Below are 26,527 nucleotides of genomic sequence, written 5' to 3'. Positions count from 1 at the left end.
ATTTTGGAGAAAAACTTTTTCTTTACTATTCAGCTTTTCCTTCCTTTATCTTCTCTTGTCAATCTTTCTTTAACTCAACATAACCATTTTAAATATATATCTTCGAATGAAAAATCTTTATTCGAGTTAAATGTTTTTTAATCAATATATCATCATTAAAGAGTTAAAAGCGTATATCAATAAAACAATATATATTATTACCCAAAAAAGTAATGTATAATGTCAACTGTAAAACAGAAAGGAAAGTAGTTTTATTCAACTGCAATAACATTAGATTACAAGAAAGCCTAGATTTCAGATGCCTTAGCCAAAGCAACCATAGAAAGTGACCACATATATAAGTCATATGCAGGTTCGGATTTGGGGCTTGGATTAGGTTCACTGAGATTTAAGACACATAAGCAGTTGGGGCGAGGCGTGGGCGAACCACGGCTGAAAGAGGCACAGCCTTTTGCAACGCAAGCCCAAAGGTCTCATCCATGTTTAGTTCCCCACCACCATGTGGTAGCATCCACTCGAAAGAGTGTATCAATGAGCCTAAAATGAACTCAACTAGCACAATCCCCATCCTTGTTCCTGCACATATTCTTCTTCCAGCACCAAATGGAATTAGCTCAAAATCGGTCCCTCGTGGATCGATTTTGGCATTTTTCCCACTCAAAAATCTTTCAGGGGTGAAATCTAGTGGATTTTCCCACACGTCAGGGTCACGACCAATTGCCCAAATGTTTACACTGAGTCTAGTATTTTTGGGGATATAGTAGCCATTAATCTCACAAGCTTGCGTGGAAACACGGGGTAAGTTCAAGGGACTTGATGGATGTCTTCGGAAGGTTTCTTTGCATATGGCTTGAAGGTATGGGAGTTTTGGTATGTCTGATTCTTCAAGCCTTCGGTTTCTGCCAATGACTTTGTCCATCTCGTCATGGGCTTTCTTGAGTATTTTTGGATTTTTCATGATTTCAGCTAATGCCCATTCGATTATGCTGGAGGACGTGTCCGTGCCCGCAGTGAATAGATTCTTTCAAAGGAAAGAAAAAAGAAATCAGAAGATGGAACTCTGAAAATTTATTCGACAACATATTTATACTTCAATCTGTAAATTTTGAGAGCCGAAAGAAAACTTAACTCTGCGAAGACGACTTACCAAAAGAAGTGCCTTGACATTGGTCAAACTGAGTTTTCTTCGTCAGAGTTTTCTCTGTTAGCCGTAATAAGGTCAAGAAAATCGGGCTTTCCCTTCCGCTCATGAGCTGTTGCCGCATGCTCTACCATCATCTTTGTCAGCAGAACATCCCATCTTTTATGTAATTCCTTCATCTTGCGTGCAATCCCTTGCAAATCCATCCGGGCAATGGACGGTATAAAGTCACCGATATTGAAAATTCCGGCGGAGGTCATGAGTTCCACCACCATATCTTTGAATTCATTGGACTCTGACCCTTTTGTCACGAATACTCGTCTACTGAGGATCACTTGGCCGATCATATTGGCCATGGCATACGTTAACATTTCTGGCACAACCACTGGCTCACCCTTTCGGCTAGATTCACACATAGCTCGAAGCATATGGCCTAGCTCAACAGCCCGCACTTGTGACCAATCCTCAAGAGCTTTACCACCAAGCATGTGAAGATTGCTTAGTTTACGAAGCAATTTCCACCTTGGACCATAGTCTGCAAAGACCATGTCTTGAGAGTTATAAGCCAAGTGGGTGGCACCAGCATCAGCGGGTCGATTGGAGAAATTCAAGTCAAGGGTCTTTAGGAAAGCTCGAGCAGCGTCTGGGGTTGAGGCCACCACCATGCTGCACGTTCCCATTTTCAGGTACATGACAGGCCCATATTTTTTGGCTAATTTGGCCAAGGTGACATGGGGCATGGATCCTAAGAGTGGTAGAGCGCCGACAACCGGCCACCCTCTCGGGCCTGGGGGAAGCTTTTGTTTTGATTTTTTGAGAAGAGAACGAATGAAATAACGTGTGATAAAGAAGAGAATAGTTGCTGCTATGAGCTCCCGAAGAAGTGATGTGTCAAGTGCCATGTCGAAATGTCGAAAGCGCAAAAACTAGTACTGGCAAAGAGTAAACAAGGACTACGCTGTGGGAGAATTGGGTTGGAATAATCTGAAATTTATACAGAAAAGAACTAAGAATAAATGAAGGCAAAGTTAGGTTAATTCAACTATTTCCTGCAATCATTAAACGATGATATTAACGATGATATTATGTATACCTATAATTCAAATCTTAATTCATCCAATTAATTTAATTATCCCCGTACTTTGATTTAAAAAAAAAAGGTTAGGTTAAAACGTGGGATCTAGCTAATATTCGCCTACCATGCACAAGACTGATGCGGAACTGATGAGTTTTGATGAATAAGGCAAGGAGGGATTTACTCATTGAATTTGTTTGCATCTCTTTAATAGCTTAAATTTCCCAGAGGCTGCAAAAAGCAAATTGGACTGATTGGGATATATTTCTATCTTTTTCAAGATGGGGTGATCGCTTGTCGAAGATGGGTTTCAAGCTCAACATTGGCAACTGTTTCAGTACTAAACGTATCTTTCAATATCTTTCAATAAGAAATATCTTTGAGTGAAGATTCAAAACATCGGTAATCCTTTTTAAAAGCAAAAAATTACTTTCGGGTTCAAACAATACATTAAATTTTAAACTGTTAAGAGTTACATCTTTAGTTCATTTATTATCTTATTTCTTAAAAATCTATTAAATTTTGCGTTTCTTTTTAGATTAATGTTCAGTTTAAATTGAAAAATCAATGTCCTAAAAAATATATCCCAACAATTAAAGTTTGAGATTTCAATTTCGAAATTTCACAATTCAAATCTAAGGAATATGATTTATGAGGTAATTAAAAATTATTTCTAAAAGAGATAATATCATGAATGATACATGAATTATAATGAAATATTGAATGTGATATATAAATTATAAAAAAAATACTTAAATTATGAATTTATCAACTAACATAAAAATTACAATATTATTTATTCGTCACATATTATCATTTAAAACTAATTATATTAAAAATAAGTACCATATTAATTAACAAATTCATAATCCAAATATTATTCAAATATTAGTTTTAAATCAAAAAACCATATTAATTGAATAATACATTTATACTTATAATTTAATAAAATGGAGATTATAAAATCTAATAGATATTTGAAGATTTCAAAGGTAAAATTTATATGTTTGAGATGAAAACAACCAAGTATAATCTTAAAACATGTAGTACTAAACTTACAATGAATAAGGTGTATGATTTTGATCTTACGTTTGAATGTCAAAAATTATTGAAAGTGATATGTATAAGCTTATTATAATGATTATGTTTATTATAAAGTTATATAGTCTATATTATAACTTAACTATTGTAAAATTACATATTATTATTTCATCTATCTCTTCACTTTCATATGTGAAATCTATGGGCTCATCAATCAAGTAAAATGGCATCTACTTCAAAGATAGTAAAAAATACTGGAGAATCAATTATTACATCTTCGCTTCAACAATAATTTATGAAATAATCTCTCATGAAAAAAGTTTGTGTGAGACATTGATTTTAAGGATTAAATTTTTAATTTCTTGAAATCGAAAACATTATTGTTTTTAGTTTATAGATTATTTTGATTTAATAAATTATAGTTTGAGTTTTCTTAGTATTGATGATAATTGCATAAGTGTATTCAATATATAATGAATTTATTTTATTATATTAAAATATATAAATTTAAATAAAAATGATTATATAAGTTATGAGTTATTCATAAACTTCGTAACTTATATTATCATTCAAAAAAAATTATATTTATATAAAATTTATTGATATGTGAATATATTTTCGTGCATTACATGGGTTTAAAACTAATATACACAGGAGTAATATTTTATCAAACTTATATTATAAAAAACAATAAATCAATTTAGTTTATTGATTTAATTTGTTAAATTAAGAAAATTTTTAAAATTTTAATACTTTTAATATGAATTGAATTAAAAATAATTTAAAGTTAATAATAAAAACGTAAATATAAATCAATTTAATTTTTAAAATTATTTTTAAGTTAAAAATATATTAAATAAAATAAAATACATTTATTAAATATCAAGTGATGATTTTTAAAACTGTCTACATGTTAATATTTTAAACCATTTATATAAATTTATTTTTATTTTTACTAAAAATTTTAATTTTTATATATTTAAATAAGATTCATTAAATAAAACATTTTTCAAAATCACATCTAGTTAACATTGTCCAAGGCCCAATGCTTAGGGCGTTTAGGCGTTCTGTTTTGAGAAAAAAATAATTGTGACAATAGGGCACGAAAAACAGAGAGAAGAAAGATATAATTATTATGGAATTGATTTATTTAGAATTATGTTTTTTTGATTGATTGTACAAATTTTCATAATATATGCACTTCTTTTATATACTTTCAATGAAATTAATTTATATGATAACTTTTTTTATTGCAAATTCTATTTTTTAAGGATTTAATCATCAACGATAATAAGCAATAAACTTTTCTATATATACATATTGAAATTAATAATTCATATCATTCAACAAAATTTAATAAAAATGTTAATAAAAAACATTATCATTTTTAAATAAAATTTAATAAAAAACGATAATTAGAAAAGCGAAATAAATTTTGAAGCTCACTACTACTTAGGTGTAGGTGTTGTTCTAGTAAATATATAATCAAAAGAAGGTGCATGTGGAGGATAAGAGTTTATCAATGGAGAGTTTCGGGGCTTGGCATGCCGCATGTGGAGGCTTTTAGATTTTTTTTTTTTTTTTTTTTTTTTTGCCGATAGAAGAGGTTTTACGGCATGGATTTTGGTCTTTGGATTTGATTTTTAAATTGAGTATACTTGGATTGTAGAAAACTTTAGAATTTCGTATTTGATTTGGGTGTTTATATTTCGAGTTTTTCTATATACAATAATTATTATAATAATTATTCTGATTATATATGTATATTATAAATTTGAGATTTGAGTTAAATGCTTAATTCCTAACCAATTATTCAGTTATGAAAAATGGAAGGTGGAACATGAGGGAGTGGATGGCAAGAGTTGATTGCAGAGAACGTAAATGAATGCCCTAAAGGAAGGAAATTGGATCGGATGTGGCACAAAGCACAGGTAAAACATAAGCAAGTTAAAGCCTACATTAAGGAAATTACTTAAATAATCATGAAAGGCACTTCGAGACAATAATTTAGTGGTAGCCACAACTAATCTTCAAGTTCCAAACTTCCTTATACAAAATAATTATTAGAAAAAAAAAAGTAAAATTTTGAAATTTATTATGACTATGTTTGCTAAATATATTTTTTTATTTTTTGCTTTTTATTTTTGGTTTTTGGTTATTTTATTTATTTTTATTTTTGGCATTTTTTCCTGTTCATTTTTCACAACAACAAAAGAAAAAAAATTAAACTATCTACCAAACATGTATAACAATAAATTAAAAGATGATATATTTTTATTGGAGCTTGAGAGGCTGTTTGGTGTATAGTTGTAGGCTAAGATTTAAATAAAATTTTTTTTCAAGTAAAATTCGTGAAGTTTCCCATTAAAAACAATCTAATAAAAATATTAATAAAAAATTAAAATCAATAAATTAATAAAATTCAATGAAAATATCAATAATATATATAAAAAATTTATTGGAATGCCATTTATAATTCTAATTTAATTAATAATTATTCAACGATAAAAATTTTATCAAAATTTTAATAAAAATGCCTATATTAAATCTATATTAAATTTTTTAAATTTTACACATTTGTTTTATATAACATAACTTTTCAATATATCAATTTGAATTTTTAATTTTTAATTTTATCTAATTATTCTTAATAAAAAAAATTCACAAATTTCTCCTAAACAAATTTCTTTTTTTTTTTTCAATCAATACCCTTGGTAACGAAAAGATGTTCTCGTGAAAACATTTTTTCCTGTTATTCCAAGTAACCAGAACACTAAAAAAACACACTCTAGAACATCCTCCTGCTCAGCTCTGACTTTCAAATTCACCTACAATGCCATACCGTTTCAACCAGTCAAATTATTAAAAGGAAAATAAATAAATTTTAAAATTAAGTTGACCAGATCAAACTTTGGAATAATGGAAATTAACTACTCAATTGTTAGCTAAATTTAATTTAATTAAGAAATTAGTCATATCTGTTAAATTTTAAATTTTTTTATTTTATATTTAAATTCAACCTCTTCACATATTGTTAATTAATTTTAAATTAGACACTTAAAATAATATCAAAGCTTAGATTATGTTCTATATATTACCTTATACCCCTACAAATTTGGTTATGCATAATCCCACTTATACGTTATGAGTGCTTGTTAAAATGTTATTCTCTCATACATGACATTGAAAAATGCCATTCAGATAGCCCATCTGCTTTAACAAGTAGGTGACAAAAGGAAGTTCGATGACAATGATGAATGAACTATTTCCTATTCCAACGAATTTTATGGCTGGCTACTGGATATTGCATTTTTTTTTTTGTTATGAATAATGACTTAAATCTCATAAGATATTTGTTTGGAATTTGTTAGAGATATTTTTGGATTGACCAGATATTACTTGATGGATAAGAAGACTTGCAAAAGAAAAATTTCATAGAGAAAAATAATTCTTAACAGGCAAGTTTGATTTGCAAGAGAAGAATTTTAAGAGAAAAGAGATTCTTAATGGGTAAGTTTATATAGTTATAAATAAGTAAAGTCTTTATATGGTTAGTTATGAGAAAAAGATATAAGAGATTTGTAGGATTTTACTGGATAGACACCTCATAAGAGAAGAGCTGAAGGTTCGAGATATGAAAAGAGCTGAAGGTTCAAGATGTGGGAAGAGCATGGTTTAAGATATGAGAAGAGTCAAGCTTAGAGGAGCTAGCATGAAGACAAATGATTGATGAAATTTGAGTCAAGGTGGAGATTGTTAGGAATAATGACTTAAATCCCATAGGATATTTGTTTGAGATTTGTTAGAGATTTTTTTGGATTGATCAGATATTACTTGATGGACAAAAAGACTTACCAAAAAAGAATTTTAAGAGAAAAATGATTATTAAAGTTTATATGGTTATAAATAAGTGAAGTCTATATAGGGTTAAGTATGAAAAAAATATATATAAGAGAGTCGTAGGGTTTTGTGAGATAGACACATCATAGGAGTACTGGGACTTTACGTCTTATGAGTGTGTATCTTTGCTTGTGAGTGGACTAGAAAAGACTGAAAGGGTCTACATAGGTATGAGGTATGTGCCGGGGCTTTAAGTCTTATGGGTGTGTATCTTTGCTTGTGAGTGGACTAGAAGAGAATCTTTGCTTGTGAGTGGACTAGAAGAGACTGAAAGGGCCTACATAGGTATGAGGTATGTGCCGGGGCTTTAAGTCTTATGGGTGTGTATCTTTGCTTGTGAGTGGACTAGAAGAGACTGAAAGGGTTCACATAGGTATGAGGTATGTGCTTGGTTGTGTTGAAAGGGTGCACATGGGTATGTATTTATTTGGGTTGAGAATACTCCATAAGACTAGAGGAGATTGAGAGGGTCTATGGGTATTGATTGTTGAGTGAGATTGATTTAATATATGTTTGTAATTCTCTACAACTTGTGGATCTTGTTTCTCATCCGTGAACGTAATTCAGTTGAACCGAACCACGTTAAATTGTTGTCTCTTATGTGTTTGATTTATTATTTGATTATGCTTCTACTGATATGATTGGATTGAGGCTTTTTTAGCCTAACATCTTTTTATATATTTTTCCTTAACTACCTAATTTTAATATGAGATGAACTACTAATTAAGAGTCTTGGAAAACCTAAGTTGTATTATTTCAACATCATATATAACTAGGATAAAGATCCGTGTTTCGCTTCGTGACTTATATAATATAATATTAAACAAATATGTTTCACTTCAAGACTTATATAATCTAATGTTAAACAAATAATTATCAAATGCTAAAAGAGGCAATAAAAGATAGAATATAATCCAATGTTAAAAAGATAATGATGAAAATAAGAAGGTTGATAGAAGTTAGTACATAATGCAATATTAAAGTTTAAGGAATTGAACATTGAGTTCAAAGTTTGTAAGCGTCATGAGTAGCAGAAACGTTTCCAAAGGTTCTTGAGAATGACTGTTGTTTCGTTCTGAGATGTCCATGATCCATAGAGCTGAGATTATACCCATTGGTGTTCTCCAAACACCATTGGTGAGCGATTATGCCCAAAAAATATCTAAATCGCAGTTCAATGACGTGTCACTGAGATCCAAATGATTTTTAAATCAATTAGATCGATTGAATGATTTTTTTTAAGAAAAGATCCTACTTCATTTCTCTCAACAATCTAATCGTGAAAAGATTGGTTAAGAAGAAAGATTGAAAGTTAAAAAACACATGTTCACAGATTCTTTTAGTAATTGCCACACAAGTTTTACGAAGACAAGATTCTATGTTGTTCAATATATATATATATATATATATATATATAATATGCATATTTGGCACAATAATAAATGCATTATTCTCACTTACATAATGAGGAGCCATTCGCCAGGTACGCATTGGAACCTGCAAAGAAACACGCTGTACAGCCTCCATCGTCTACGAGGACATCTACGATGCCAAAACGGCTGTGGATCATCTCTCGGGTTTCAACGTGGCGAACAGGTATTTGATTGTGTTGCACCATCAGCAGGCCAAGATAAGCAAGAAGTTTGATCAGAGGAGGAAGGAAGAGGAAATCGCTAGGATTCAAGAGAAATGCGGCGTTCCTACTAAAGATAAGTAAAATATAAATAAATGGGTTTTGTTTTTCTTTTTAATTATTTGGAATATAATTACTTGAATTAATGGCTTAATATAATCGTATATGTTGCTAATTTGTTTGTTTAATAATTCTATGTTGTTTATAGTCTTCTTGGTAGAAGTGGAGAGATGATTTGGGATTTTTAAGTTTAATGGCTTTTTGTTTTAGCTACATTGGCAGGTGTAATATTTGCTTATTGATAGTTTTTGGTATGTGTTTATGAATTAGCCTTAGATTTGCCTTGATATGGAACTCTAATTTACAGTCTGCGAATTTACTTGGTGTTTTATAACCTAGTAAAGGCTTTGGTCTTAGGTGTATACAATGTCTGGTTTTATATGCTTATAGCTTTAAGGATGTCATTCTGTGAAAGCCGTGAATTCGATACCACTATATCTATGTTGTTACTAATAGTTACAGTATCAATAGAGAAGAAAAGGTCTGTTGATGCATTATTTTGTAACTTCAGCAATGTCTTGATATGCAGTTGGTAGGATTTTAAGGTCTGGGGATTAATTGGGGGTGTCTAATGCTGCCTAATTACTGAATTAAAACAACAGAAGGAAGCAAAACCAGGAAAACGCCGAGGGTAAATAAGCATAAAATGAAACAATTAATGCGACGAAAAAGAGGACCTAGGCATTTGCACCTGGGGTTTATAACCTAACACGCTTGGATAATTGTAGATTTGGGCAAATCTCTAACTCATTGGAAATTTTCAATGTCAAAATTTGAAGGCTGATTTCTCTATTGATGATGCTAATGAGTTGTGAATTGGGCTTGTTTGACAGTGGACGGACTTATATGTTTGGTTCAGTAGCTATGGAGACCATGAGTCGTTCTGGTTTAGGTGGTGCTAGAGATTAAGTTACCCCTGTATGTACTGTGTTTTTTGGTTTATAACCCCCAATGTGCATTGGAGAAGAAAGGGGAAAAAGATGCCTACTTAGACCTGCATTTGGAAACAAGCAAAATGTGTCACCAACAGCCTGTTGCCTTTCTGCACGAGTACAAAGTGAGATTGGATTGCAAATTTTGTGATGTATATTTTTTATGTTCACCCCCTTCTTGTCATTAATAAGAGCACACAGCATGCTCACCCTTAAATTTTCTGGGTTGCCTTTCCATATAGCACCATTTTTTTGGCTCCATTGATTTGGGCCCTGCGGAAAAGAATATATAGAGAGGTTGGAAATCATTAGGCAACCATTTTGAGGAGGTTGAATACTGATATAGTGTTGACAACTTATCCATTTATCCATTAATAATGGTTCTCTGTTCTGTTTACAATTTGTTCAAAATCTTATTGGAATGGAAAATGATATTCTTTTGGAAATGTTCCTGTGTTTTTTTAGTGTTGTCAAGCTTGAGGTACTGTAGATAATTGTGCAAGTTTCAAACTTAGAGAAGCAATCTGCATATTCAGTTATGCAATATTTATATCAAGCCATATTGGTCAGCTTATTATGTCAAATTAACATTTCATAAGAACTTGTGATGATTGTGGTGGTGCTTTCTTTTCTTCCTTTCTTCTTCTGGTTTGTTTTCATTACTCTTCTCAAACTATGGTTGATAATGGCAGGCAGTGTCTTAATCTGATCACTGTGGGTGTAAATAATTACATGCAGTCGTTTCGGATTAGAAAGATTCAAAGAGCACCCAGAGGATGGTGGTTAACTTAGCCATTATGTTTGTTTGCCCAATTGGACATGGGTAAGAGATTAAGGGACTGTGGGAGTAAATCTATCAACCTTTCATTCATTTAATTGGATATTAAGGATAAAAATTCGGACTCAACCGCTCAAACCATGAAAATTACCAACGAAATCAAACCTGTAGAGATTACTCAAAATACGAAATTAAACTGGAAAAAAATTTAATTTATTATGGACTAAACTCTAATTCCCAACCAAAACCTAAAAGAATAAATGATAATGCAACAGAGCCAATGGATGCTATCAAATTTGAACAAAGAAAATTTTAATTATGCACATAAAAAATAGCAACCATTTGAACCAGGGTGAAATGAACATTTTTTTTTTATAATCAAAGCTGTCAGAATTTGAATCCTCATTATTAAAATTAAAAATTCAATACTCTATCAATGTATCATAACCTGTTATTAAAACTAAAAATTTTTGTACTCTATCAACATATCACAATCTATTACTGATACGAAAACTTCAGTACTTACACAGATCATAATCTATTCACCACTAACACTACCGTGCCAAACCATTTAACTTTTTACAGATCAAGGCCAAGACAGTTAAATTTATAACAAAGCAAAATCTACGTTAAGCAAAAATTTGAGGAGCCGACTTCGGAAATTTTAAATACAGAACAAAAAAAAAATGGAAGCTTATCCTTCATAAGGAATATTAAGATCAAAATCTAGTAGCCACTTAGGATGTTCTTGATAAGGTTCTTCGGATGAATCGGCTTCTACAGACAATTTCATTGGCAACAGCATTCTGGTGATATAATCTCTACCTTGACCACTTTCTTCATACAATTGTTTGTTGGCTTTTCTCTGGATAAACTCGCCGCTAAATGGATCAACAACCGGCTTCACCCGATGATACGTTTTGTGGCCACCAAGTGCCTGACCGGTTTGGAACATCTTGCCACAAATCTCACATTGGTGCACACTTTTCACCGCCTTTGCACGTTTAAGGTTCTTCATTCTTCCATGGCTGGAGCTGGATTTGGACTCGTTAGAAATACGACTTTCGAACCCCTGAGGCATGATTGAGATCTTATTTGTTGTCGCTTGCTTACTATTACCTAATAGCTCTACTGTACTCTCGCTATCAGTTTTATAGCCTTCAGCAGCTATAGATTCAGACTCCGTGGGCACAGTCTCTTCAGTCTTCTGCTTTTTCCTCGTTAAACTTTGGTTGGAATCCTGTGAGTCTTCAGGTCTCCTTTCTGTCAGAGGAACTGCAGGTCCATAATAGAGCCTTAAGGGCGGCACATTGTAAATTTTGTTATCAATCTTGTCACTAAAAGTTTTCTTCCGCCCTCTCTTGCCAGATTGAGACCAGTTGGGTAAATCTTTGAGCAAATCTGCGCAAGACCTCAGGTTCTGATCAATCCCTTCTTCATCAGTGGTCTCAGGTTCACTTAAAGGATGGCTTTCTTGAGATGGTATAGGCTGGTGAATACCATTGGAATCCATCTCACGATGATTTCTCATATGTTGGCACAACAACTTCATTGACGAGAAACTGTCATCACAAACAAAACAAGTGAAACTATCATCTTCTTCTTCGGGAGAGAGTTTCCTGGCAAGTTTCATACTCTTCATGTGGTGAATTCCAGCTTTTGACTTAGCCTGATGGTGACTATGGACCCGAAGATGCCCACCCAAGGCATTCTCCGACTTCAACTCTCGACCGCTGTATCTACAGAACCCAATTCTCGAATCTTGGTTTTGAGGGGCCTCTTCACCTTCTTCCAGGAGCTTAATTTTCTTGGGGTTCAACTTCTGAGACAAGAAATCCAAGGAAGCATGGTCACCAGGCACCGTGGCCATGCTTTCAGTCTCAGTCCAATCAGTTGGGTCAAGCTCGTTTTCCTGACGGTGATACATATGTAAAGAAAAGCAAAAGAAGATAAAAAGCAAACAACACTATCAGAAGAGAGGAGAGGTAGCAGAGAAGGAACAGAGGCAAAGGACAGCACGTTCAGAGGTTTAGGGAAGAAAAAAAAAATTGACTGTGTTCTGTGTTTATATACAAGATTTTGGCAATTGAAAATATTCAGAATTATTGTAGGATTGGGGTTTCCTTTTTTTTTTTTATTCTTGGTTGGCATTTAAAGAAATCTTGATTTACAAGTAACTGAGTCTTTTTTTGGAAACCTGACTTGTATGTGAAGAAAATCAAATGCAAAGGATAGCATGAATGAATAATTAACTCGTATGATTTAATTACACCCAAATTTAAGATTTTGATGCTTTATTTCGTTTTCATTCGAATCCAAAGATGGAAATTAATGAAATCTTCTTTTGCTTTACTTGGCTTTTGATCTCAAATTAATAGTTTTACTTTCTTTTATGCTCGATTTGGTTGTTAATAAATTACTTTTACTGGTTGTGTTTTTTTTATTTGATAAAAATTTTTTGTTAAATAAAAGCAAATCCAAATTTTGATTTACATTGGAACAAGTGATTAAAATGTAATTGTTTTAAACATATGAGTAAAATTATATTTTACTATATAAAAAAAAAAAAAAAACTAATGTATTTTTTATAATAATTTATTTTCGTTAATTTACAAGAAGTTTAAATTTTCAATTTGTTTTAAATATGGTTCATGTTAATGTGTTTGATTAAAAAGTTTATTGATGCACTATTAATGTATGGATATTAGATACTATCAGTGAATTACACAATTATATCTCATAAAAAATTAATTTAAATATATTTTAAGATTAAATATATATATTTTTTAAGATTTTAAAATTAATTTTTTTAAAATGATTATTGTATGATTCGTTGAAATGTTGTAACATTTATATATCGACAATATATCAATTATAAAATCTTTTGTCAAATAACAAAATTACAGTCAGATTAATTGAGGCTAACAGTAAAATTTCTTTTATCTCTTGATCATTGCTGTTATTGTACTATTAACCAAGTTAATTTCATGGCTAAGCCCTAGGGATGCTCGTCAATAATACAAGTAATTAGTTGAGTTGTTCTACTTTGATTAAAAAAAATTGATCTTAAAAATTTCTAATATAAGTACTTGATTATTTGCATTTTATTAGTTGAGTGGTTCTACTTTGATTCAAAGAAATTGATCTTAACAACTTCTAATAGAACTTTAAAATTTGCAATTTATGTTTCATACGAGAGACAAATCTTTAAAAAAAAAAAAAAAAGATTGGGGCATCAAAATTAATTAATTATTATAATTATATTATATACTTTGCCACCATGGCCCACCAGACAGGAGTAAGAAGCCTTAACATCAGTTGGCATGCAATACTTTTGTTCACGGCCGAAGCATTATGTTTTCTCAACGATGCCAATATGTTGGTTTTCATCCTTTTGTTGGCAAGTTTTTTTTTTTTTTTTTTTTTTTTTTGCATGACTAATATTTTAGTGAATTTTTCCTAAAATTTCATGGCCGATATATAAAATAATGATCTTTCACTGATATATCTTTGAATTTAGTACTCAAGCGTTGTTCAGAGTTTTCAAAAACTGTTTTCCCTTCTTGCTGTTGCTCATCACATCCATTGGACTTCCTTAACAAAGTGATTTGTCATTTATTTCTGCTGCACTACCTCCCCGACAGATTTGATTTCACTGATAAATCCTGCTTCTGACCCTAAATCATCCATTAGTTGCGCTACAACAACAGTTTAATAGATGTTTTCGGGTTGTTTTAATAGATCAATTAGTAGTCCATGAAATACCCATATTTCTCATTTCTAATGTCTCCAAATTAATCTAATGCCATGCAGAAGAAAAAAAAGATGTTGACCTACATTAACTGCTGTTTATCAGGCCTTGATCCCATGCATTCTCCAGATTTCCAGTCATTTGATGCTGTCCAACAGACACAAAAATAGGGTACTCCGTGTGTAGTTCCAATAAGCACATACATGTTTTCCCGTGTATGATTAAAAAATAGGAATAGAAACAATGAGACTATGAGCTACCTTTCCAGCTCACAAAAAAATATGCTAATCAAATCTTTGAATAAATACTATTATTTTTGCAGTTCAGTAAACTATTACCAATGGAGAAATTTCAAAACAAAAGAAAAAAAAAACATGAAAAATGACCATTACATAAGCTCACAGAAAAGTTGTATGCCAAAGGAAAAATTTTTTAAACATCATCAAAATGGGATGCAAGCCTTTCTGCAGAAGCTTCTGCTTGTCTGATGCAAACAGACTACATCAAAAGCATGGACAGGCTGTTCTGGTAGACGGTTCTTCTTGCCAAGAGCAAATTCAAAAAACTACCAACCTTCTCCAACAAGTTTCACCACAGACAGGCAAAAATACAGATTCAAAGCATCCCAAGTAACTGTTGCGAAACACAGATTTCAAGCATCCTAAGTAGCATTGCCGGACTGTAATGTAAAATTGGTAAAAAAATATGAACCACCCAAACGCAGAAATGACTTTATTCTCAAAGTTATAGAACGGGGAATAAAAAGGAAGTAAAGCCCACACATCAATTGTACTAGATAATCTGGAAAAATATAGCAATTCTAACATCCTGAAAAAGAAGTTTACAGCAAACTAAGTATATTATCCAATAAAACTTGATAACTGATTAATGAGCTTGAATTATTCCTAGTGTACGATGCCAAATTCTTAGGCTCTGAATTTCAAACAAATCCGCAATACAGGTGTACACTCAATATTTTTCCAGAAAAATAAATACGAAGAAAATTGCAGGTCTAAATGCATTTATATGGATAAATATAAATATATTGGAAAACTCAATACCTACATTAACTGCCGCATCAATCATCAACCCCTGCTCTGATCTCTCTTTGCAGCTCCTCTTTTTAGTCTTCAAAAGTACCAGTTAAAGTGTTCACAGTCCCATTATCTACTACCCAAATTTGACTCTTCTCTTCATCTTCACAGACACGTGATATGAGCCTAGAGTCATGACTTACCAGGACAACTCCACGAGTAAACTCATCTAAAGCATCAGCCAAAGCATCTATGTTTTGCAGGTCTAAATGGTTTGTGGGCTCATCCAGTAGCAATATATGAGGTTTTGACATGGAAATTGAAGTAAAAACAACTCGAGCTTTCTGTCCTCCAGATAATTTTGCAATTGGAGTGAGGTGATTATGGCTGGGAAGTCCAAATTTCCCAAGTTTTGCCCGAACAGCCTCCTGCTTGCTACGTCCCTGTTGATCTGGATGAAGACGAAGAAGATACTGCACGGATGTCTCCTCCATAGTTAGTAGATGTACAAAGTGTTGTGAATACCTACCAATCCTCAGCTTCTGACTCCTTCATACTTCACCCTCTGTTGGAACTAAATCACCAGCAATAAGGTTCAAGAGAGTAGATTTACCAGCTCCAGTAGGCCCAACAATGGCAACGCGGGTCCCCATATCAATACCCAAATCAACATCAGAGAGTCTGAAATCCTCCCAGTTAGGATAACTGAAGCTTACGTTTATTATCTGTAAAAGTGCCAGTGTTAATTCAGTAGGCTCAGGGAAGTGGAACTCCACACTGTAATCTCTCCACTTCTTCGGGGCCTCAGCTGGAGGTTCATCCTCATCAATTTTGCCCTTTCCCTTGTTCTTCACCGCTTCTTTTACTGCTGCAAACTTTGCTCGATCTTTTACCTTCTCCTGCTGAACTCGGTTCCCTGACCTTTTTGCAGCTTTTACCTGCTTCTCATAAATTTCAAACTTCTTATTCGTCTCTTTAAAACGCTGTTCATACCCTGATTCAAAATCATCAAAGTTTCCACGGTAAAACTGGAGCTTGAAATCATGAAGATGAATAATTTCGGTGCTAACCGTATTAAGAAAATCTCGATCATGGGACACAACCACCAATGTTTTCTTCCAGCGGTATAAATATTCCTCCAACAAAAGAACAGCTCTAAGGTCAAGGTGGTTAGTCGGTTCATCCAACAACAAAAGTGTTGGTTGCACAAAAAGTGCCCTAGCTAGAGATATTCTCATTCTCCAGCCGCCACTAAACGACCGAGTGGGACGACCTTGCATTTCTTTGGTGAAACTCAACCCAGCAAGAATCTTTGATGCCTGAGCTTCAGCAGCATCTGAACCCAAGATCTGCAATTTCTCATACGGTTCCGCAAGCCTTTCTCCTGCATCATCCCCATTAACATCATTGTCATCCTCTCCTTCATGAGCAGAAGATGAATTTTGTAAACCTGCAACTTCTTCTCGAAGCCTAAATAGCTCTTCGTTTGCAGAAACAACCGCCTGAAGGGCAGTTCTATCATCACCAATCACCTCCTGTTCAACCAAGAGCACATCAATATTTTTTGGCACTGGAATCTTCCTCCAAGCAAGAAGCTTTAACAAGGTAGACTTGCCCATCCCATTTGGTCCAACCAAACCATATCGTTTACCGTGTGATATCTTAAGTGAGGCATTCTTCAGAAGCTCTTTCCCTCGAGCAGATACAGAGAAGTTGTCTATGGGTATATCTTTGACATTAGCATCAGCTTCATCCTCGCCGAACAGGACAGAAGCCCGACTACCAATAACCACTGGGAAAGCATCATGATCATCTTTAAGGGCCTCCTGTTTCGCCCGCTCGGCAGCTTGGGCAGCAAGCATTTCCTTCTTTTCACGTTTCTTCAGTTCCTTTTCACTTATTGTGGTATCAAGTGACCTCAAGCCCTGCCTCTGGTGTCTGTTAGACTGAGTTTGCTCTTCCTCAGAGGCATACTCATCCTCCACCTCCTCCTCATCTGAGGGTGGGAGATCAAACCCATCAGTACAAGATGAAACCTTGGAGCCCTTCACTTTGGGTTTAGCAGAAGTAGCACTAAAAGAGGACACCCCCTTCTTCGTTTTATCAGGTTTCTGATCCATGCTAGCAAGCATAGCTGAAACAGAGAGTTTATCCTTTTTCACATCTTTGCTGTTTCCCTTAAATTTTGCAATAGCACCACTCTCCTATAGGGGTGAGCAGTCGGTCGGTGAAGGTGATGGTAGCTAATGGGGTGGGAAAGAAAACCAAATCTAAGCTCAAAATGACAGTGATGAAGAACAAGTAGTCTCATACCAAAATACTCAAGGAATAATCTGCATTCTCAACCAAAATCCTCAAATATCAATAACGGAATACTCAGATATCAAAAATATCAATATCTTTATCTCATAATCTAAACCTCCTACAAACTTAAAATAACATGAACATTTATAACTAAACCCAAGTAGAAACGTATACTAAATATAACTTTTAAGCCTTACTACTTGGAAACTGAGTAAAACAATAACTAATTAAATTAACCTAAATCATCTAAAATAACCTAAAGATATGTAAAAATTAAGATTGAACCCATAAAGTATAAAATAAAAACACTAGAGAATTCAATCCTTCAACTAGCATATTTCCATATTCCCACCATACATTAACAAAAACAAACTAATTATAGTTCTGGAATGTCCATGAGTACACCTTGGAATAATTTTTGACAACTTCCAAGGAAAAGAAAATAAGGGAGTTATGTACATTATCCAAATACCATCAGCTAGAGCTGGAGTGATGACTTCGCTCTAACATCAACCACTCTGTGTAGAGAAATGAGGTGCTCGGCCAAGTGGTATTATCAGATCCTTCGTAACCTCATGTTCTTCCACACTTAATTGGGCACCATCCAGCACCTATTTGCAGCCAACAAAGACAGCAGTCATCACACAAATCATGATATCACAAAAACTCTTGTTTTTCAGGTGTCAACCACCTAAGCAGACATCATACATATCAAGCTTTAGTTACTACATTGAACATTTCAAGAATTCAACTTATAATTTTACATTGAACAATACCAAGAGACTACCTTTACAATCTCAGAGCCTCACCTTATAAAGAAGTGTCCTCCCATTAGTCATGCGTGGAGTGAGGGCAGGTATTCTATATACAGGAAGAGCATCAACAAACAGAAGAACCATCACTTGCCACTGTTTCATTCTGAATGCTGGAAGCGCTTCTATAAAAGACATTGTGTCTAGTAAGCGCCACTGTATAAAAGAACATTTAGAGAACATTCAGAAGCAACTCAACTCAAGATTATGCAAAGTGCAAGGAAATTTTTTGGCAAAAAGAGCTTTCATTAATAAACAGAAGTAGTAAGTTATGGCTTGAAAAATGATCTTACAATCATAATAAACCTCCTAAATAAACCAGTTCAATGTCCTAATCAGAATTATCATCAATTTTCTCAATATGATTAACCATTTCGAAATTCAGAATTAGCACCACTCCTTGCTCCAAAGTAGATATTGGTATTGGCAGTCTGAGATCAATAACAATAGCAGGTAAAGCACGAGAAATACAGCCAGCAAGAGTTTCTTTAATTTCAGAGAAACGCCCATCTCGTAAGACAATCTTCCGTGGATACTCCCTCCGATTAACTGTTAGATACTCTTCAGAGAAACTTTCATCTCTTCCATAGATATAAGCCAAAGAAGATGATGTTATCCATTCAAAAAAAGCATTCCACATGGTTGCAGAAGTTGACAGCTGGTGGACATCAAAAAGAGCAGGAGAAGCAATCAACATAAGTAGAAAATGCAGAAATAATATGGCAATGTTGTTAACCCTATCAAAAAATGGAGAAATGATACGGTAATGTTGTTAGGTCTATGAGACTTACAGTCAAACTGAAACCTTCTGGCGGAGCATCAAACCATGAGTCCTCTGGGTCAAACATATCAGAACGTGGAATCGCAGGTTTTGTTGGCCACTTTACAGGGGCTACTTCTGGTTCAAGCACATCAGCATCCTTCACAGGCTCCTCCTTGTCTGCCACGCTTGGACATGGCAATATGATAAGCCCAGTTTCAGAAACTGTACATATTTTTTGCGACAAAATGGGGTTATGGTCACTAAATACAGCATTCAAACTATATTAAATTCAATGAAAGCACACAAAAACCTACCAGCATCAGTGACATCAGAATCTCCAGATGCCACAGCTTCTGCTGCCTTGCTTAATGCCACAGCACAAGCTTCTGCTGATACAAATTGCAAAATATTATCATCATCACCATCTTCTGCACTGCCACATATTTCAGAATCTCCTTTCAGCGTATCCATTTCTTTAATTTCACAAAGATCGCCACTAAGAGCAATGTCAACTTTCTTATTATCAGCCCAAGTAACAATGCGATTAAGTTTCTTTGCTCCAGCAGATTTAAGAGAGGACATAAGCAGAGTCTCACTTGATGCTGCTGCCTTGTCAGCATTGGCTTTGTTCTTTGCTTCAGCACAACTCCAAATCCATATTCGTTTGAAAATTTAGAAACTAGATTTGAGGGATTTTTTATCCATATAAAATTCATTATCTGATTCAATGTATAAAAATTATAGTGAGATACCAAATCTACCCTTTGTGCAGTTGTTCAACACAGAGCTGTAGCTATTTCAGAGTGAAACACACAAGGTGTAGCTATTTCAAAGTGGAACACACATGGCGTCCAAGCTGCTCATAAACATGCAAGGCATGCACTTGAGCTGATGGGTGATTAGATACTGGATAGGGGGATACCCTTCTAGTTACACGATACCATTATCATAGACTCTAACTTATGTGATTAATGAAATCTCTTTTTTATCAAAAGAAAAAGTAAATTCTCTCTTTACAAATTTATACATAATATTTGCATTCATCGCATCCTAAGAATTTTCTATAATAAAGCAAATTCAAATTACTTTCCAAAGTTACTTTTTATTTGCTGCCTTCTACATTGTCTTGGAAGGTGAATCTAACAATTTTCACACCACAATTTCTTGGCAAGCTGCTAAGTTACAAAAACGGAGTTTGCTGCAAAGAAAAAATAATAGTAAAATAGCTACCATCTGGGTAAATACAGTACTGTGCTTTTACACTAGATAAGAAGATAACACCACCAATAAGCCTTCATAAAATATAACAGTTAATGTAGCCACGTCAAAAATCTATCATGCTTATAATTTCAATGGTTTCAAACCAAGGGATGCTCGGATCCTGTTGGCTTCAGCAATCTCTGGATCGGGGTGGTCTGTTCCATCATCCTTCTTTTCATTCTTTTCATTCTTTTCCTTCTTCTTCTTTGGCTCTTCTCGAGCACTACCATCCTCAGGTTCATGCCTTCTAGGACTAATGCTACTGCGAGCATGTCTCTTGCGGTCCTTACTCCTACTACGGCTTCTTGAATGGCTCCTTCGTCTGCCTCGATCCCTGTCTCGCCTATCACGCTCCCTACCTTCCCTTTCTCTATCTCGCTCCCTCTCTCGACCATAATCCTTTTCCTCTCTCAAGCGATACCGATCCCTATCCCTGTCTCTGTCCCTCTCTCTATCCCTATCTCTGTCTCGGCCACGTCCCCGTTCTCTATCATAATCTCTATCTCTTTCATAATCCCGATCTCTGTGAAAAGGGAAAGAAACAACACTAGACCTCCTGAGACTCGATATTAGTCTAAAAATTCATTTTGTTGAAACAATATCATGCTTCACTATTTTCAATTTCAAATAAAATGTTTGCAAAGAAAAATCAACAACAAATATTAAAACAAATTGTGCAAACCCATCACACTTTGATGCAAGCCCTAAAAAGTTCATTAAAGATTACAATCACATGTGTCTAACCATCCAAATTTTTGAAGCACCATGTTAGTCACAAAAACCTTTAAAACAATATTTGTGCCTTTAGGTTACAATCTCTCAATGATAGCTTATAAAAAGCAACCCCATCCACAAACTAACATATTTGCTTATAAATGCAGCCAAAATCCAAAGTTGATTTAAAAGGTTAAAAGAGAAAATCATCAGGCTAAAAAACTGAACCTAATATAAATTGTCTGATCCATCATACTTCTCACTGCACACTGTCAGTGCAGAGAAACCTGGCAGGACCACAAGAATTTTTCTATAGGAAGCATTTTCAGCCCATCCATGGCTTTAAATGCCATAAGCGAAACATAACATTGGAATACCTTGCCTATAAAAATAAGATATACTCAAACAACAGCTTCCACTAATAGTTAAAAAAAAAAAAACCTTGTGGTAAAATGGCTAAAAAGGAAGCAGAGAGCCTGTCTGCTATTACAAGCTAACCAATTTGCTGTAGCCGCATAACAGCAATTGGAAAAATGCAGGGAAAATTAAGTCTGCAAATCAAATGATGGTATCCAAATTAATAGCACTAAGGTAGGTTCACACTTATGTTCATATCGTGGGATAAACACTAAGGCTCCAATTATGTTTTATGATTTTATACCCAAATTTCCAAGAAAATATATATACAGGCAAAATGAAAATAACTTTTGTCAGTTGAGATGCTTTGAAAAAAATGCACAATTTATCCTCCCCCTTCCCAATCCCCAAGAAACCCCACCTCACCCCAACACACACACACACACACACACACACACAACCAACTTGTAAATAGAAAAATTGAACGATTTATTCTAGCTGAATGATGGTAACTGGTAAAAGGACAAGAAACCATAAGTCTGCGAGTCCAACCATATAGGTTATCCAGGTTAATAGTCACAAAGGCAATTGGATGCCTTTTCCATAATCATGAGACAAACACTAAGGCTCTATCCTTCTTTTGCTGTTTCCGCAAAAGTTCTGGAAAATAAACATTTAGACACAAAATGATTATTACTTGGTGTCAATTGAGAAGTTTTCGAAAGAATGTACAATTGATCATCCCCCTTCCTTCGTCCAACAAATACACTCCTTACTCTCTCCATATAGAATAATTTATACACAGGTTCTCCAATTTTACACAAAATAAAGCTTAAGTTTATTTAAACAGAAAAGAATCAGTATGATATGGTTCCAAAAAGGTGTCAGCCCTTCTATCTAATACCATAAAATAGCAGGATCCTAATGGAGAGCGCAGCTGTGCAAGAATTTCACAAACAAGGAACAAGCAAAAAATCAAGTAAAGGTACCTGTGTCTATGACTGTCACGTCTCCGATCTCTGTCTCTCTCTCTTGCGGGGCTTCTGGTTTGGTAATAATCCTGCCAAAAAGATTGGAATTATATCATAAATGAGAAACCACAACAACATAAAATAAATAAATAAATAACATTCCACCAATAGAAGGAAAATAGTACTATAAACCTTTTCATGAGCCACCTCCTCTTCTAAATCATCTTGCTCGTTCTCATCCTTCTCTTCCTCTTCCTCAAAATCATCTTCCAACACACTTTTTCTTGCATCAAGTGCACCAAGTGATTCAAGAGTCCATCTGTCAAAAGATGCATCATGAACTCAATCTTCAAGCAAATCAACATATTAAAAACACAAACATATTTGGCTAGCTCTCTTAAAATAAAATTCCTATAACATAATAAATTTGAATTTGATAACATTAATCAAGTAACCAAAGATATCTAGGGAGAAAAAAAAAGTTACCTTTTCTTAATGCGCGGCAGAGCAATATCATAAGAATAATCTTTAGTGAGAAGTTCATCAATAACCTCGTCCACATGAGTCAAGGTAAAATCTGATACAGTAAAGATCACCCAAAATGACACCAATAAATAAATCCACCAAAAGTGATACATAGCCAACAAATTCAATTAGCTGGAGTAAAAAAAAAAAAAGCAAAACGTACACTGGGATACAAAAGTGAATTAAATAACTAAAAATTAAATTTTCAATTTTGCTAATGAAAGAATGAGAGATTTTATATAAAGAATGCAATAAAAATTAGAAGAAGAAAAAAAAAAAACTCACTTCCCTCGGGAGATTTTAGCCTTACTTTCCGATAATCATTGTACAGAGGCTCTAAATAACGATAAATATCAGAATCAATCCCAGTCAGACGTAGGTAAAAAGCTCCCAGAACTCTAACATACCTGCAATTAGTTTCCGCATAATAGTTACAATCATACTTCTTTCCTATTTTATGTTGAAGTTGAAACAAGGGAAAAGCAGAAAAACATTTTTTTTAAAGAAAAGTTACTTGTAATCGTCGTTTTTGATGAATTCAACGACGATATCTTTTTCTGGTTGGATTTGGAGCATTTTCATAACAAGGCACATAAAGGGAGTGGGCTTCCGGTTGCCGCCGTAAGTTCCGCCGATGTGGTCCAGCTCCATTGCCTTGTCAACCAGTGTCTCCGCCGTCAACCCAAAACACTGTTCCTTCCAGTACGTATTTTGGTATATCTTTGATCGTACAATTTTCTCTACCAGGTTTTGAGGGTTTGTCCCCCTTATGCTCTTCGCCGCAGGGTCCGTACGGTTTGCCATGGTTGCTTTGAATAAGCGGATCCGTTTGCTTAATTCAATTCAATTTACAATCGACAAAACCCTAGCTGTGTGAGGAAAGAAGGAAAACAAGCATCAGAAGCGACCAGGATTACAATATGAAGCTTCTATTTACAATTTTTTTGTTTTTTTCTTACCATTGCAACAATTACTCTGCTCAAATTAGCATGAATAAAAAACTTATCAAATAAGCTCCATCTGATTGTTGCTTTTTTATTGTTTTTACACCTTTTACTAATATCTTTTGGTTCAACAAAAGTTGCTAAAAAGAAAAAACAATTACTAAAAAGTGAAATCATATTAGATTAGAATTGAATAAATAATTATATAAATGAATCCAGCACCATTGAGTAATTTATGTTTGTTGGGCTGCTTTTCTCTTTCTCTCTAGTATGACTGGTAAGTTGTTTCACTACTAAAAGTACAACAACAAAAATACAATTTTTTTGGTTCAAATACTATAATCTTATTATTTACTGTTTAGTTGCTAAAAGAACAAAAAAATACAATTTTTTCGTTCAAATACTATAATCTTATTATTTACTGTTTAGTTGCTAAAAGAATCACAGACCCTTGAAAGCTTATAATAATCTTTTTTATTTGATTCTAACAGTTTGATTAAAAAAATCCCTAAAATCCTTATACCTATAAGTATAACTTTCAAAATTCGTAAATCCTAATTGGCATCAACAATTGCAAAGTCTCCTAATTAGGGCAAACAGATTAATTAATTTTCTTTCTACAATATTAGAAGATGAAATTTCACAACCAGAATACATATATCTACATGTTAAATTAAAGGATGGTATCATATAATACTTAATTAATTTAAAAATAATAATTAGGGTTTACAAATACCTAATCAAAAATTAAAAATCTATCTTGGTTCAAATCTTTCAGTATTAATCACACTTACGTAAAGGATTTCGATGAATCAAATTAAATAATCTCAAACTTTTTTTCTGAGCAGCCAAACAACATAGCTTAAAAAGAGCAGATAACCTAAATTTGTCGAATCAATAAAATTTTTAAGAAAATAAATCGATCAAAGAAGTTTAATTAGAAGTTTAAATCATAGCAAAAAAATCCAACAAATATATGTGTAGAGAGAAAATAAAGCACCTACGTTTCGAGTTACACACCTATTAGCTGAATCGAAGAACCGAAAGAGAAGAGAAAACCAAACTGAATCTTCAAAATCTGAAGAGAAAAAACAGAATGAAAGCAAAACTGCAGTGAAGAGATGTTCAAAAGGTAATTAAACGAGAACAGTGAAAAAAGGTATAAATGTAAGGTTTTTTCTTGATCTGAGGAAGAGAGCACCGACCTACTTTTATTTTCTTTCCTCTTAAATAATGTAAATGTAATAGCAGTTTCCGCCCCCAAAAAGAATAACACTGACGGATGGAAAATTAAAACGTGAGGTCCAAATGCTGAAGCAGGCAGGCCCAAACTCACTATGAATTTCCCAGACACGCTAAGTTGCCAATTAGACCAAAATTTAATGATATATATTAATAAATAAATAAAATTCTAAAAGATACATGAATTTTTTGTTTGAAAAATTAAAATTAATAAAAAAAAACAAAGGAATTCTAATTTATTATTGTTTGGATAAATAGTGCAAAAAATATATAATTCATTATAATTTTTTTTCAATTATAACATTTTTTTTTATAAAGTAACATATAATATACAAATATATCTTTATATTACTTAACTTGTATAAATAAATCTTTTTAAACAAAATTAAATATTTTTAATATGGTATGATGTATTAATTAGTTATTGATTTTACTCTTAATTTTATGTTTAATTAAACCTTTTAATTTATTCTGACAATAATCTAGTTTGTTTCGATGTTAAGACTTGAAAAATCATAAAATATTTATAAATTATGATATATATAAAATACTCATAAAAAATTTATTTTTGTAAGAAGTGTCAGTTATATAATAAAATTTAATTTTATAATAAAAATATGAATATAATAATTTTTTATAAAAATAAAAAAAATTTAACTTTTTTTCCTTAATTTTTCTTTTAAATTGATAGATTAAAAAAATAAGGATTATAAAAAAAAACTGAAGGTTATTAAATTTTCACCTCTTATCTTTTTTTTTTAAATTAAAAGTTTATCCAAACAAATAAAAAAAAAATTTTGTTTTTATTACTTTCTTTTATTTTTCTTTTGCTTTCTTTTCCCTCCCCTTAATCCAAATATAGTGTAATTTTTTTACTTTGATACTACTTTCTTGACAAACCTAAAATTTAAAATTTTTGGTTGACAAGAAAAAATTTTAAATGTTCAGTTAAATAAGGTTTATAAGGCCCATCTCCAGTTAACAAGAAAAAAAAAATTTGTTCTATTTTTGTGTAAAATATTCCGAAAATAAAAGTCTAAATGCACAAAGTGAATGTAAGAGACTACACCTTTAAGATTATTTGAGAAGAAATTAGACTTACGTTAAAATTTATTTTTTTAAACTGGAGTTCAAATATCTTGAGTTTAGATATTTCAAGTTTAAAGTTTAGGCAGTGTTTGGAAGAGAGGTTTTAAGGAAAGATTTCTTTTGTAAAAAGATTTTTAAAATGTTAAAATGAAATTATCTTACTAAAATAAAAATTAGAGTTGTCAAAAATCTTAAATTTTG

The 26,527-nt window shown here is 33.0% G+C and overlaps 3 protein-coding genes and 2 pseudogenes across 15 annotated transcripts; all 5 read right to left on the bottom strand.

The window, feature by feature from the left end:
- Positions 1-279: 279 nt before the first annotated feature.
- On the bottom strand, positions 280-2,153 carry LOC111304415 (flavonoid 3',5'-hydroxylase 2-like; annotated as a pseudogene). Its single transcript, XR_016326859.1, has 2 exons — positions 1,148-2,153; positions 280-1,021 (listed from the first exon to the last, which is right to left on the bottom strand). The product of XR_016326859.1 is annotated as a flavonoid 3',5'-hydroxylase 2-like (transcript).
- Positions 2,154-11,215: 9,062 nt separating this feature from the next.
- On the bottom strand, positions 11,216-12,644 carry LOC149515261 (uncharacterized). Its single transcript, XM_089742459.1, has one exon. It carries the CDS (start codon positions 12,485-12,487, stop codon positions 11,255-11,257), a length of 1,233 nt encoding a protein of 410 aa, XP_089598585.1. The 5' UTR covers positions 12,488-12,644; the 3' UTR covers positions 11,216-11,254.
- A 1,936-nt stretch (positions 12,645-14,580) lies between these two features.
- On the bottom strand, positions 14,581-17,477 carry LOC111303925 (ABC transporter F family member 4 pseudogene; annotated as a pseudogene). The gene is made up of 2 exons (XR_016327090.1): positions 15,377-17,477; positions 14,581-14,990 (listed from the first exon to the last, which is right to left on the bottom strand). The product of XR_016327090.1 is annotated as an ABC transporter F family member 4 pseudogene (transcript).
- A 488-nt stretch (positions 17,478-17,965) lies between these two features.
- On the bottom strand, positions 17,966-20,152 carry LOC111303928 (putative RNA polymerase II subunit B1 CTD phosphatase RPAP2 homolog). Of its 2 annotated transcripts, none has more exons than XM_089742785.1 (5): positions 19,539-20,152; positions 19,253-19,446; positions 18,856-19,119; positions 18,459-18,617; positions 17,966-18,340 (listed from the first exon to the last, which is right to left on the bottom strand). In XM_089742785.1, exons 1-5 carry the CDS (start codon positions 19,804-19,806, stop codon positions 18,326-18,328), a joined length of 900 nt encoding a protein of 299 aa, XP_089598911.1. In that variant the 5' UTR covers positions 19,807-20,152; the 3' UTR covers positions 17,966-18,325. The 2 variants fall into 2 exon arrangements, with proteins under 2 accessions (XP_089598911.1, XP_089598910.1); XM_089742784.1 differs by having other exon boundaries at positions 17,966-18,260.
- A 154-nt stretch (positions 20,153-20,306) lies between these two features.
- Positions 20,307-25,274, bottom strand: LOC111303926 (PRP38 family protein). 10 transcript variants are annotated; one of them, XM_022900450.2, is made up of 8 exons: positions 25,201-25,274; positions 25,016-25,073; positions 23,566-23,920; positions 23,337-23,458; positions 23,013-23,103; positions 22,719-22,845; positions 22,545-22,615; positions 20,307-21,031 (listed from the first exon to the last, which is right to left on the bottom strand). In XM_022900450.2, exons 3-8 carry the CDS (start codon positions 23,853-23,855, stop codon positions 20,566-20,568), a joined length of 1,167 nt encoding a protein of 388 aa, XP_022756185.2. In that variant the 5' UTR covers positions 23,856-23,920; positions 25,016-25,073; positions 25,201-25,274; the 3' UTR covers positions 20,307-20,565. The 10 variants fall into 10 exon arrangements, with proteins under 10 accessions (XP_022756185.2, XP_089598906.1, XP_022756187.2 ...); XM_089742780.1 differs by having other exon boundaries at positions 20,307-21,007; positions 25,201-25,268; XM_022900452.2 differs by having other exon boundaries at positions 25,000-25,073; positions 25,201-25,252.
- Between the last annotated feature and the right edge of the window lie 1,253 nt (positions 25,275-26,527).

This window comes from Durio zibethinus, chromosome 13, assembly GCF_047325235.1.
Source record: "Durio zibethinus cultivar Kanyao isolate XHJ-2024 chromosome 13, ASM4732523v1, whole genome shotgun sequence".
In the NCBI taxonomy this organism is placed as follows: Eukaryota; Viridiplantae; Streptophyta; class Magnoliopsida; order Malvales; family Malvaceae; genus Durio; species Durio zibethinus.
The sequence above is the reverse complement of the archived record's forward strand: the minus strand, read 5'-3'. Positions and strand labels throughout refer to the sequence as shown.

Excerpts from the sequence above, each read along its gene's own strand:
- LOC149515261 (XM_089742459.1), bottom strand. The coding sequence starts at position 12,487 with ATGTATCACCGTCAGGAAAACGAGCTTGACCCAACTGATTGGACTGAG.
- LOC111303928 (XM_089742784.1), bottom strand. The coding sequence starts at position 19,806 with ATGTCCTCTCTTAAATCTGCTGGAGCAAAGAAACTTAATCGCATTGTT. Across the intron at positions 19,447-19,538 it reads TTCTGATGTCACTGATGCTG|TTTCTGAAACTGGGCTTATC; the intron begins GTAGGTTTTTGT and ends AAATATGTACAG. Across the intron at positions 19,120-19,252 it reads CAGAAGGTTTCAGTTTGACT|CTGTCAACTTCTGCAACCAT; the intron begins GTAAGTCTCATA and ends GATGTCCACCAG.
- LOC111303926 (XM_022900450.2), bottom strand. The coding sequence starts at position 23,855 with ATGGCAAACCGTACGGACCCTGCGGCGAAGAGCATAAGGGGGACAAAC. Across the intron at positions 23,459-23,565 it reads ATCAAAAACGACGATTACAA|GTATGTTAGAGTTCTGGGAG; the intron begins GTAACTTTTCTT and ends AACTAATTGCAG. Across the intron at positions 22,616-22,718 it reads AGGAGGTGGCTCATGAAAAG|GATTATTACCAAACCAGAAG; the intron begins GTTTATAGTACT and ends TCTTTTTGGCAG.